General features: G+C 47.0%; 1 protein-coding gene across 14 annotated transcripts in view; it reads left to right on the top strand.

Annotated features, from left to right (window-relative positions):
- The window catches only part of ACACA (acetyl-CoA carboxylase alpha), a 113,131-nt gene that overhangs the window by 66,338 nt on the left and 33,137 nt on the right, over positions 1 to 13,656 (top strand). For all 14 annotated transcript variants that reach the window (XM_090122715.1, XM_090122716.1, XM_090122717.1 and 11 more), the window contains 6 exons: positions 1,189 to 1,344; positions 1,910 to 2,056; positions 10,500 to 10,769; positions 11,123 to 11,220; positions 12,372 to 12,492; positions 12,949 to 13,059. In XM_090122715.1, coding sequence (XP_089978841.1) covers positions 1,189 to 1,344; positions 1,910 to 2,056; positions 10,500 to 10,769; positions 11,123 to 11,220; positions 12,372 to 12,492; positions 12,949 to 13,059 — 903 coding nt within the window. The remainder of the gene's footprint in view (positions 1 to 1,188; positions 1,345 to 1,909; positions 2,057 to 10,499; positions 10,770 to 11,122; positions 11,221 to 12,371; positions 12,493 to 12,948; positions 13,060 to 13,656) is intronic.

The following is a 13,656-nucleotide window of genomic DNA, read 5'->3' as shown; positions in this document are numbered from 1 at the left end:
AGCGTTAATGTGCAGCCCAGAGTGCTGAGTCACCTCTTCTCCCCCTCTCCTCCATTGAATTCTTGCAGCGTGCCGCCTGGCTGCACAGTCTGTCCAGTTCTGGAGATCTCAGAACAGATAGCATCCACATGTTTTACTTCATTTCATGCCTTCGAGTGGGGACGAGGAAAGAGAAAGAACGTTTTAATAATCTGCAGTAGCTGAGCTTTACCCTCAAGTTTTGTTAGTCACTTGTGAAGGTCACTGTGGATCAGTATGGGTTCCTAACACAGAGCCTGGCCCAAATGTGTGTTGGTCTGAGCAGATACCATCAACAGAGCAGCTTCACAGAGCAGTGTTTTTGAAAACAGTGTGAACTGTTCCTTTGAATATAAAGCCTGAAATAGACTTTTTTTGCTGAATTTTCTTTCTTGTGGAATTCTTCAATTAACTCCCCCGCAATTAGAAAACATCTGTAGTTTACAGTATCAGATCTGGTAACCATTCTGTCGATAAGAAAGCCTGATCGTGTTGCTTTTGTTAGGTGCATTTATATGGGGCAGCATCTGTGCAGCACTGTCCCAGTTATGCAGTGCTCCTCGTGTTTATTTCTCAGTTGAAATAGATTTCCTTCCGAGTCCTGGCTGAGTGGAATATATAGTGCCATGAAGCATGGCAGCTGATAATTCATGTTGCTACTCTGGGAAAATCTTTTAAACTTATAATATCAAAACTTCAAGCCAAATGACATATGCAAGTCTTGACCTAGCTTCCATGATCAGTCAGTGGAGATACGGATACAGTGCTGTTCGACTCCATAAATAACAGAGTTCTCCTCTCTGCTCCCAGCTATCACAATCCATCGGCATAGATACGGTGTCAGGGGAAATACTGGTGAATGTGAAGTCATCTATGTCACCGGGTTTTTTCTGTGGGGACGTGGCTCTGCTCACTTTGCTTTCTGCTGTAATGCAGTAATAAGTCAGTGATGCTCAGATCCACACGGTTATGGTCCAGCACTGTCTCCAAAGGGTAGTAATGCATGATGAGGCATGGTGTTATAGGGTATGTGAGTATTAACATATTTGTAGGGAACAGAAACAAGCCTGGCCAATGTGGAATATCCAGATGATTTTTGTTAAAATGTGAATGAGGGAGGTCTGTGGAACTGGTGGATTAAACTGTAATTGGCTGTGTCTTCTGCTGCAGATTATGTTCCAGGCCTATGGGGATAAACAGGGACCACTTCATGGGATGCTGATAAATACCCCATACGTGACCAAGGACCTTCTTCAGTCCAAGAGATTCCAGGCGCAGTCTTTAGGGACATCCTATGTCTATGACATTCCTGAGATGTTTCGGCAGGTGAGAGCTCTTTGTTAAGGCCTAGTGGATTGTTCTGAACTTCTGTATCTGCAAAGCACTTCTGTGCGTTGCCATCCCTGCTTGTTGGGAAATGAGTGGCCTGGAATGGCTGACAGTGGCTCCCTGGGGTCTGCACAACTCTGAATTGGGTTGGCTTTGAAAACAATGAGGATTCTTGATACACTGCTGCTGTAGCTCCATTACAGCAGAACTTGAAATGTAAACTGTCTTGCATTTCTTGTTTCTGTTTCTTTGTTTTACCACCCTGTTATCCAGCCTTCCTGAAGGTTGGCCAGTGCATGCATTATAAAACGTGCTAATGAGTTTCGGAATTGATTGTGTATCTGATTTGCTGGGCTCTGTCCTGAATCATGTAATTTGAATTATGCTAATTTGGGTGAAACTGTGTTTCGTAGTTTAAATTCCTAAATAAGTGATATCCACTGAATACTGTCAGTCAAATTGTGGGGAGGGGGGATTTTAGAGTGCTCTGTCTTGAATGTTAATTCACAGCGGATTGAACAAAAGCATTTTCTCAACAAGAATTTGTCTCTTCATCCTCTAGTCTTTAATTAAACTCTGGGATTCTATGAATGAACATGCATTCCTGCCAACACCGCCGCTGCCGTCTGACATACTGACGTACACTGAATTGGTGTTGGATGATCAGGGCCAGCTCGTGCACATGAACAGGCTGCCAGGAGGAAACGAGGCAAGTTGCACTTTCTTTAACACTGCTTTCCTTTCCATGTCCTGCAGTACGTTGTGTCTTGGACTAGGTTTGACAATTGTAATGAAAATTTACCAAGCCAGCCACAAAATCTATTCGTTCAGTCTTTCACAGATGAAATCTCTCTCTTGAAAATGGGATTTTTGTTTCATTAAAAATTAATACCTTCCATACAATGGATATTTTAAACTCCATAGTAAATGATGATTCCATTTCAAACCTGTGCCTATGCTATTTTTTCCTTCATAATTAAAAAGTGCTCGTTCAGCTATTCCAGGTAACTGGGGTTTATATTTGAACCAAATATGTTTTACAAGACTAAATAGAAATGTTTTCATTTGCTTAAAAATGAAAAACCAATTTTATGCTTGCCATTGAAATACTGCAGTGTTTGTGTAGCACGTGGGCAAGGTGTGTGCAACATCCCCCTCTAGTGAGTGATTTCCATGGGACTAATGGGGCTGCTAATGCTGCCAGACTAATTGCTGCTCCTTCAGCTGCCCGTGGAGGAGGCTGTCCAGCTGTGGGCTTTTGCTGCTCTGTTGTGTCAGCAAGCTGTGGGATGCAGCATTAAAGCAGCCTGAGGAGATAGCCAACTAGTAGCAGGTTTGGGGTTGTTTTTGTTTGTGTTTGGTCATGGCTAGGTGGGATTCCACAAGTGAATGCTTTGCAGTAATTCCAATTTCAATTTTTCTAAGTGATGGTGTTGATGTTTTTGGCATTGCTGAACTAGCGTAGTGCCTTTTACTGGTTATGGAACGTAAGACTTGTCCAAACGTTGTTATTACACTGAGAACATCAAGGATGGTGGTGACGAGGGGAAATATGGGTTGTTATCACTGTTTATTACACATCTCTTATTGGGGGAAGGTTTTGAAAATAGTATTTTTGGATTGAACCTAATTAGTCAATGGTGACTACGAGAGCAGTGCTTCCTTGCTGGCCTATGGCAGAACCACCTTAACTAGGACAATTAAACCCAGCCGGGGCTGTGCTGCTGTGGAGCCTCCCGCCATCATCCTTCTCTTTCTCTGCACTCATTCAGTGTCTGAGTGGATGGTGGCTGGGGAAACAGCAAAGTCCCTCAGGGACGTAGCTCTGCTCTTGCTGAAATTACAAGCACGGAGCTGCCTGGGCATGAACATGTACTGTTTACTCTGCCAGTATGAATACAAATAGTCTTATTATAAGAGATTTTGTACCCAAAGACCACCAAAAAAAAAGAAATTAGGAGTTTTATTTAACCCTTGCTAGACTTCGTTGCACTCAATCTGCAAACAAATTGTGTGGCTGTTGCTGTGTGTGCAGTGTTATCTCCTGGGCAGGATCCAACCCTCCCAGGGCAGTCAGGCTGAGGGGTTCAGCCGTTGGAAAGCAGGACAGAGAAATGCAGCATTCCCCCATGTTTTTCAGTCTCCTCAAGATGTCCTCTTACAGAGGTGCACAGCAGGTGCTGCCCAGCCCTCCAGCAGCAGCAGGGCTGAGGTGGGGGCCTGGAGGGCAGCACCGGGTTGGCTGCCTGCCGAGCGGTCCAAGCGAGGTGGTGCTCAGCTGCCAGGCAGTTACCGTGGGACCATGTGCAGCTGGAATGAGGTTTGAGGCGTCGGTATTGAATTCTGTTAGCAATAGCTGCTGCACACAATAGCGCTCATTCAGATGGGAGAGCGGTCAATCTGAGGAAGGGCTCCGGCAGCACTCTGAAGGACAGGTGACATTCACGGGGTGACGAGCTGCCGAGCGGATTCATTCCTCCCTGCTGCACTTCCTTTATCAGGATGAGCCGACTTGAGGCTTTCAGGGTTTAATTTTGCTCAGCTGAGGAAACAAATTTTCACAAGCGTGCGCTCGAGGCGCTCTGTCCAACAAAGATGGAGGCGGGGTGCTGGCGGGGTTCAGGCAGGGGCCTTGCCTTTGTTAGGGCTGCTCATATTCAAAGGGGGAAATACTTGGGACTGTTGCAAGGATAATTTAAGCAAATACATTCTAAGAGTCTTAATTTGTGCTTGCTGAGTGCTGGTTGTTACAGGACGTGTGCTCCCCCAGGTTTGGTTAGCAGTGCCTGATGGTTGGTGCCTGGGGGCTGTGCCCCAAGCTGTGAGCTGCGCCCACTGCAGGCCTCGGTGAGCTGCTGGCTTGGCAGGGTAGGGCATTTCCAGGGGAACGGGACTTATTTTTATAGAGGGAAGTTGTGGCTGTAATCAGTTCAGCTGCTGCTCAGCGCATTCAGGCCTCTGTCACTGTTCTGCCTGCTGGTGGGCAGGAAGATCAGGGCAACGCTGTCAGAAATGGGATTTGGTTTTTGGGTGATCCTTTGTGGAGTCAGGAGTTGAACGTGAGGATCCTTGTGGGTTCCTTCTAACTCGGGATATTCTGTCATTCTCTTATGTTTGTTTTATATCAGAGATTCAGACAGCTATTCCCCCACGTGAGGAGCGCCTCACCAGCGTGGTATCAGCTGTGCTGGGGCAGGGCTTGTCTGTTCTGCTGGGGCTGTGCTACCCAGTATGAACAATTACATTTTCTCCATGTGAAAAGGGGTCAAGACACTCCTCCTCTTAAAGCATTCAGTTCAGCTAAGTGCCCTAATTGTTTTAGCCAGCCGGTGAAATTGAGAAGCTAGCATAAAATCCGGAGATTTGTGGCCACTGCATTCAGCTGGATGTCAACAACAGAGGCTGCAATCCCTGCTCTGATACTGGGCAGAGCAAGAGCTCAGAGCTGGGAGTCTCCCATCCTCACAGGCTCTGCTGGCTGTGTTCTGGGCTAACCAGGCTGATGCTGTTTTTGTTTTCAGAGAAATCTGTGAAATGGGAAATCTCAAAGAACTTTCACAGTGCGAGAGGTTTTTCTCTGTTTAGCTTATGACCACTTCATGTAACCCACCACCTCATTTGGCAGTAATTATCTCTTTGCTGGTAGTCTCAACAAAGAAGCCAAGGACTTAATGGACCATGAAAATACAACTTGTTATTTATTCCTAGGCAGTGCTAGCTCCTTCTGAGCAGAAGATCTGTCCTGTCATGGCCACGCGGGGGAGCCTGCCGTGCTGCTGGCCATGCCGTGTGCTCTCATAGCCCAGAAGGCATCACTAATGCGGGGCCTTTTTCCATTCCCATGCCCTCTCAGTACAGCCAGAGCTCTTGCTGAAACACATCTGCTGTTTCTTTGGGCTGCAGACAGAATCCTGGATGTTGCCTCGAGCTGTCTGTGAGATGATGTCTGTTCCACATCCTTCACAGTAAGCTCATGAACAGTCTTCTGGTCCCCAGTTACTCTTTCTTGTGTGTCCTCTGTTACAATGCTGGCTGCTTTGACACCTCTGCTTACATGTCAGACTGCTCCAGCTAGCTCTGTCTGCTACTGTAACATTTCACTTATGAATATTATCAGGCCAGCACACTTGATAAGATTGAATTTGCAATCCTAAAAAGTTAAGAACAATTTGCAAATAATTTTCGGAGCTGGTAGGTATATATAAGAGAGCTGAAGGAGACAGTATTTTATCAGCAGAATCAAGCACTGGTCGGTAGCTCCCTTCTGATGCTCCTGAGTGTGTTACTGGATGAGGACTGTGGGACAAATGGGGCACTTAATGCACCACTGTGACCACATCAAGAACTAAGCAGCAGAAGGTGGATGCTCAGCCCATCTCCATTCTCAGTTCAGGTAGACATGAGCCTTTGAAATGGTCAGAGTTAATATAGGTGAAAAGAAACAAATCCACTTGCATAAGGTACCAAAAGTACATTTAAACTAAAGTGGAAAATTTCAAGTTCATACCATGCTTAGATCTAGGTTACAGCACAAGACTTCTAACATTCCTGCAAGTTTAATTTCAAAATAAATAAATAAATGGGAGCCTTTCTTCTTAGTGACACAATCTCACATGGGTCAGGAGTGGGATGGGTTCAGTGTGGGACAGAAGCGTGTGGCTGAGACGTGCTGATGTTGGGAAGGATGGGTTTGGGCAGTCCCAGAAGTGGGACCTCAACACCCACTGATAAGAACCAGCTAATCTCCAGGGGCAGAGAGCTGCGGCAGCACCCCGCGTCACCCTGCATCTCAGTCTCTCTGTAAATGTGTCATTTTCCCTCTTGGCACTAGATGTCACAGTTTTTCCTTCTCAGCAGCGTGAGGCTCAGAAGTAATCCTTGCTGGAGGTGTGTTGGCAGGCACCTTCCCCTGGCCAGGTGACATTGCAGCCAGCACTGGGCAGAGGGCTGCAGCAGCACCGCTTCGCCAGCTGCGTGGATCGCCTGGGGCTCGGAGGTGTAGCTAATGAATTTTATACGAGCACGGCTTCGTAGTTGAACTGCACGTTCTGCTTTGTCACCCCGTGTCTCTGCGTTTTATGACAGGCACAGGGCATTAAAACATCCGCTGGGCTCCGTGCAGCAGGCAGATAAGCACTTCTGAGAGAGTGGAGAAGGTGGGGAATTAACGTGAAGGTGAATGGAAACACCCAGCCATCTTCACACCCCACCCCAAACCTACCAGAGAAAAATAGTCGATTCCCTTTATATTTCCCAGTCCTTCTTCTTGATGAGTTGTGGGAGCAATCCTGACCTGAAGGCCCCCGTGGCACTGGGAATAGGTTTAAATAACAGGGAAGCTGGGCAACTATTTGTGCTGCACAGCAGGTGGTGGTGGCTCCTCATCTGCAATACGGTACAATTTCAGGAGGTGATCCTCTGTTGGCAGAATGAGTTTAGCCCCCATCAGCGAGATGCTCGGGTGTCACAAGGTGCAGAGCACGCTTTTGCTGCAAACAGGAGGCTTTTTTATAGCAAGAGATAGAATGTCTGGTGGTGAGTGGAACATAATACAAATTTTTTGGATGTTTATAAGAATATGGCCCAAACTTCTTGCAGGGTTTTATTCAAGTGCCTTCATCAGTAGAGCACAGAAATGATGGTGCAAAGATTATCTTGTATCTTGGTGTGTATATTTGAACAGTTGGACGCACGTTTGCCTACAATGCAGGAAGTTCCTAATGAAGGTTACCCCATGGTCTGTGTGATCCATCAGTCTGTTACTTTATGAGTTGTGAATTGTTTTGGCTGAAGTTTTCAAGCTTTACACCCATCTGGAAGAAGGTATTAATGCTTTGTTTGGAAACCTTCATCCAAAGTGCTCTGTTTAGATGCAAAAGCTGGCAGTGATGTTCCCAATTAATCTGTGGGCTCAGACAGGAGCTTGAATGTATGGAGAATGTGGTTTAGTTCAACACGATGCCTTTAGCTATCTCAGAGTTGCTACAAACATTGCAACGCAGGCGTGGATGCAGTCCGAGCTAGTTTTGCAGTCTTCAGCAGTTGTTGGAGCTTTTGGAGCTCTGTGTGTCCACTTTTGCTGGTCATCAGCCAGCCTGCTGCTTGCCACCCAAGTGCCCTTGGTCTGGTGGAAGGAACCAGGGCAGCAGGAATTCATCTTGGAATCCTTCCAGTCCCAATCCCTTGCAGCTCACACACTGAGCAGCACTTTGCCACGTCTCCTCCTGGAGCCATTCCTCCCCATGGCTCATCCTCAGGGCCCTGCGTTGTGCAGCACTGTGCCTGCTGTGAGCTCGGCTGCACCTCCTGCTGCTGACGGTGCCTTTTTTAGAGCCAAGAAGAGGAAGAAGGGATCCTGGATTCTGCTGTTCCCCTTTTGTCAAGGCAGTAAGACTGAAGGCCACAGCAGTCCATTGTGCCTTTCTTCTGGGAGCTGGCTTGTGCTGAAAACAGTGTTCTGGCTTTTGGTCATGGGTGAGTGTGGGAAGGCTTTCTTATGGGTGTTAGGATCCAATGGTGAAACACAAAAATGGGTACAGCTGCATCAAGTAAAGTTTCTGGGGGTGTGTTTGTTCCCTTAATAAAGCACACCTTGCCCACGGCTGTGCAGTGATGCAGTGTTTGAGTTTAGCTTTGGGGTAGACAGGCTGTATGGAGCGAAACAAGTGCCTGTACCTGTGTTCTCCCAGCATTGGGGTGAGTGTGCATGGCAGGAGGGGTGGGCTGGCACCTGCTCCTCACATGCAGGGCTCCACAGCTGCCACATTTCCTTCCTTACTACCACTTCAGTGCATAATAAATAATGACATAGAAATGTACTCACGTTTTATACATGTTTCCAACATACAAAACTCACAGTACAGTACAGTATAGATGCAGCAGAACGGGAACAAGGCAGCATTTTTTGTCAGGGTTCTTTAAGTTCAGTTAAGTGAAGTGCTTGGGCTCCAGCACCATCCTTGTGGTGAGATAGGAGGAAATAACACCTCTGCGTGGCTCAAGCTGCTGACAAACACTGAGCTGTTGCAGCTTAATCCAGGTTCTCCTCCAGCTGCATTGCTCCAGGGATTGCATGCCTGGAAGGTCCCCCTGCCCAGGGGTGGCATTGCTGGGTCCCCCAGCCCCACACTCATGCTCTCGGGGCAGCTGAGGTCGGCATCGCTGCCGTTCCCCTCAGTGCACATTGTCAGCAGCCCTGGCTGCCACCAGCAGTCAATTTGTCACTGCATCAGTGTGTGTATTACTGCTCACATCGATAGCGCAATTAATGTTGAAGTCAATTTTGGTGTTAATTTTAGGCCATGATTAGTGTTGACACTGTGTGTCAAACGAACGGCGTTTATGAGAGCCATGAAAACGAATGTTAGTTAATATCATGTTTTTACTATCTGTTAATGGTTACATTAAGGCAAAGATCTATTGGGAGAAGATGTGTGTAAAATTATATATATAAAACTTGTGCGTAATGTATGTGTGCTGTGCAATTCTGTGTCGCTGGTGTTATTCAGGGAGCAAATGGCATCTGAGCACTGAATCCTAATCACAGTTTGGAACATCAGAAATAATGATCACTTCTGATCGGGGGTTGTGAATAATTCATCCGGTTTGATTTTCACGTTCTGTCCGGTGATACTTTTCAAACCAAATGTGTTCCTACAGGAGAATAATGGTCCCACTTCCTATGGAAATACTGTGGCACAAATCATTTTGCCAACATAAAAACAGTTAAATAAGACGGTTCCTGCTTTTATTTTTTCCTCCCTCTCCCCTCCGTTGCTGGGTGTGCTGTGAGGAGAGCTGTGGCTGGAGAAGCCAAACTGTGCTGCCTCTGCAGAGAGCCCGCCTGGGAGCCCCTGCCGCTTGCCATCACTCTTTGTTGTTCTGACGGTGCTCTTAGGTGATTAGCTCAGCCCATCTAATTAGCCTGTAACCTTAGTGCAGCGTCTAAATGTTTCTTGACCACCTCCATGGGCGGTGATTCCACCAGCTCCCTGGGTGGAGATCCGTGTGCCCAACAGCGGCCGCGTTCCGTTGTTTTGGGGCATTACAACTTTGCACTTCGCTGTAGTGCTGCTGTTGCAGCAAAGTAACCTGCTGACCTTTTAGGGATTTATGCTCCTGCGTTTGAAATGGCTGCAGTGTCTCTCTCTCCCAAACGCTGCAGTTGGGTGCTGAGATGTAACTGTAAATCTGCAAATATTCGGAAGCAAACAAACAAATTAATCCTGTGTGACATATCCATCAAAACAACTGAGACCATGGAGAAGGTGAACAGAAACACCATCTTTCTGCCAACCCTCAGCCTCAGCTGTGGGAAGGGAGGCAGAAGGCGAGGATCTGCCGCTTGTAGGATTTCTGGGTTGCTGCCTGCTTTACTTCCTGTGACCCTTTGATTAATCCCTCTGTCTTTTTATTTTTTTTAATGAGCCTGTTATGGCATATCTTATTGCAGATACTGATTGGATCTCAACTATATATTGTGCCATTTTGATTTGGATTAAATGGCACATATCTATCTGCTGCTTCTCCGCTCTCCCCCTCCCGTTTTAGTTCATCATGTTCAGAATTCAGAGTCTCCACAATGAGAGTTTCAAACCCCTGATTGCAGCGGATGCGCAATCGGCTTGAGGAATGTGTACTCAGAGCTTATGATCCTTGGGCAAGCAGAGACTGGGTGATGCATGTGGCTTTCAAGGGATGCTGCTATTTCCATCTGTTAATGGCATTCCAGGATGGCCAACTCCCCAGCGCCGGGACGCGCGGCGGCTGAGGGATGGGAGACGCAGGGTACAGATGTTGCTGATCTCCATAAGATGGGCCAGAAGAGATCGTCTAGTGATGTTAAAAAGAAAAATATGCAGCAAAAAGCATTACTTATCCTGGCGGGCTTGGAAAGAAACTGCTGCAGTATTTGTGGAGGAGAAAGGGAAGAGCCAGGGGGATGAAAGGAGGGACAGTAAATAAGAGAGGGAGGGAGGAAATGAAGGGGTTGCTAACATGAGGACAGGGTCAGAGGGAAGCAGGCTGCTGTTATTGGGGTTCCCAAGGAAAAGACTGAAATGCAGCATACACAAGGACCCATGCACAATTCCTTGCTTTCACATCTTGAAAGTGTTCATTGACCTTCTGTTGTTTTCCGTTCTTGGTTGCAGATTGGAATGGTAGCCTGGAAAATGACCCTCAAGACCCCGGAGTATCCTGAAGGCCGTGACATCATCGTCATTGGCAATGACATTACGTACCGGATAGGTTCTTTTGGGCCTCAGGAGGATGTGCTGTTCCTGCGGGCTTCAGAGCTTGCTCGAACTCATGGCATCCCCCGCATCTACGTGGCTGCCAACAGCGGAGCCAGGATTGGTTTGGCTGAGGAGATCCGGCACATGTTCCACGTTGCATGGGAGGACCCAGATGACCCATACAAAGTAAGGAGGCACAGGAAATAGAGATGAAAGTCTGCATAGCTCAGGAGATTATCCTGTTTTTACACAACCTCTTTTAATCGAGATGAGCTACGTATTTGCCAGACTGTTAGGCCCAAAGTTGGTATTGGATCTGTCAGGCAGCAGAACTATTATCCAGAATGAATTAGTGTGAAATGCTGAAAGCATTCCCAGCTTCCAGTGACTTCAGCTGGAGCTCTGATATTGAGACAGGATGTTTGCCTCACTCTTAAATTAAATTTTGCTCTCTTGAAACTCTCTTTTTGGGTAGGGTTGCTGGGAAACGGGAAGGGTCTACAAGTGGGAATGAGTCAGTGAGCTGTTTTTCCCTTCAGGGATACAAGTACTTGTACCTGACACCTCAAGACTACAAGAAAGTCAGCGCTCTGAACTCAGTTCACTGTGAACATGTGGAGGACAACGGAGAGTCCAGGTAAGCACAGATGAGTCTGAATTAAAAGCTTTCTGCACTTCGTACGTGCGAGGGTGGTGTGTGTCACAGCCTTGTGTTCAGCTGAAGAGCTGGAGTTCTGTGCTGTCAGGGCATGGGGCGTGAGGAGTTGTGCCATGCGGTGCCTTGTTAGAGGAAGGGCTGTGCTGACATTGTGGTACTGCCTGGAACTCCAGGCTGTGCCTAAGGGTCCTGCAGTGGTAAATGCTGTAACACCAGGATGATGATTTCTACCCAGGGACTTGCAGTCTAAATTTTGCAAATTACTTTTTGAGTAGACTCTAGAGTAAGGACAGAAGGATTCCTGGATGAAGGCTGAGCTCTCTGCCTGTTCTGAAGGGTTGCACTGCCTTACAGCATTAGGTTTTCCATGCACGTCTCTGCTCCAGGCGGCTGTATTTTCTCAGCTGCATCCCAAAGGTAGCTCATCTGCAGATGAGGTGGGAAGAAGTTTTCAGAGCTAGGTTGAAGCAGGAGTGCTGCTGCTGGCGAGAGGGAGGAGGATGTGCGTGGGAAGAAGAAAGCCTGGCCTGCAGCCTGGCAGGCTCTGGAAGAACAAAGGAATAGCTCTGGGTGCGGGGCTGCGTGCTGCCCGCCTGCGCACGGAAAGTCAGCGGCTCTTCAGTGAGGCACTTCAGCACATGCTCAAGTGCTTTGCTTAGCGAGGGCCTAGTGTGGGAGATAGAAGCCAGTCTGAGAGTGCTGAGTAAGGAGGGACCGTGCTGGGGAAGGAAGGCATGAAAGAAGAAAGTAAAGGTGAGAGCTTCATTATAATCTCTTGTCCTGTTGTTTTGTTTCTTTTGGCTGCATTCTCTTCCTTTCTTGCCTTTTTTTTTTTTTTCTACAATCAGACTGCCTCTCACGTCCTGTGGGGGTGACAGAATGCTTTTCATGGGATCTCTCTCCCTTGACATTTCCTCTTTGCAGTGCTGCTCACCTTGCATGTACATAGGGCTGTTCATGATGCTCAGCAAGGCTGCAGAATGAGCTCCTATGTGGGTCTGAAATGGGTTTTATGCACATTGCTCTGCAGAGCCTTAATGATATTTAGTCACTTTTCATTTTCTTCATAGCAAACTGATTCAGCAAACCACTGGACCTTGTGACTCAAAGGCTGTATGTGTCTCCTTCAGGTATAAGATAACAGATATTATCGGGAAGGAAGACGGACTTGGAATAGAGAACCTCAGAGGATCTGGCATGATTGCTGGAGAATCATCTTTAGCCTACGAGAGTATTATCACCATCAACTTGGTAATCCCTCGCTGCTTTCTATTCTTCAAACTTTATCGTCTATTTCAGCTAAAAATCCTGTAGTGCTATCCAGGAGATACACCTGGGATCAGACATTTGGTTGATGTAAATTGACTCCTGTAGGTATTGAGCAGCACTGTTTGCGCCAGTACAAGGCTGGATCCATTCAGAGTATATGGAGGACACTTTCAGAAAGCAGCCATTGGGCTTCATGTTTGCTCAGTCAGTAAATCACTACTTCTCTCCCTTTTTTAAATAAAATGCATACATGTTGAGATGCTGTGTTTTATGAAACAATAGGTTCTGGAGTTTTGCAACAAGGAGTAGATTTTATAACTTTGTAATACAAACATGACTAGTTTTACTGTTTTATCTAGATGTTTGAATCAATAGGGTTTGGCTGTGCAGTAGGACAGAAATCAATGTGATTTCTTCTGTTGTTTTTCTTTTCTTAAGGTCACGTGTCGGGCAATTGGAATTGGAGCTTACCTCGTTCGGTTAGGGCAGAGGACTATCCAGGTGGAGAACTCTCACATAATCCTGACTGGCTGTGGAGCCCTCAACAAGGTAAGTGTTTACACTTCAGCCTTCAGAGCTATGTGGGATGAGTGGCTGCTTCTGTGAGTTGTGTCTGACATCCGACTGCCATCACTGTACCTGCTCTGTGCTTGGACCCGTTTGCTGTTAGCTTCTGGAAGAGCTGTGAAGGGAGGGCCCCAGGGACTGAGCCCCGACCAAGCAGAAGAACTGGTACAGGGATCATCCAGAATGACTTTCAGTCTCTTTTTGTTCTTTTCTGGTGAGAAAAGTCCTTTCTTGTACCTGTTTTTCTTGACAAGAACATTACACTGATGGCCAGAGGCACTGTTGCAGGCATTCTGGTTGGAGATGAGCAGGGGACCTGGGCAGCACTGCAGACTGAAGGGCTTGAGCCTGAACCAAGTGAAGGGGAGGTTTTAACACCTTTACCAGGTTGTGTGCAGTGACTGAAAGACAGAATGGAAGTCCACTGGGCAGCACCTTCTCTCACCCTCTGGATACTGTGATAGGAGAAGCAGAGTTGTTTCCAGCATCTGGAAGACCATGTTTCCAAATATGTGGGCCAGAATCACCTGAACTTGGTGTTAGCATTGGGAGAGCACTGGAGCCTTGGGAAAGAGAGCG

This window comes from Phasianus colchicus, chromosome 21, assembly GCF_987193195.1.
Source record: "Phasianus colchicus chromosome 21, bPhaCol1.hap1.1, whole genome shotgun sequence".
Taxonomy (NCBI): Eukaryota; Metazoa; Chordata; class Aves; order Galliformes; family Phasianidae; genus Phasianus; species Phasianus colchicus.
The sequence above is the reverse complement of the archived record's forward strand: the minus strand, read 5'-3'. Positions and strand labels throughout refer to the sequence as shown.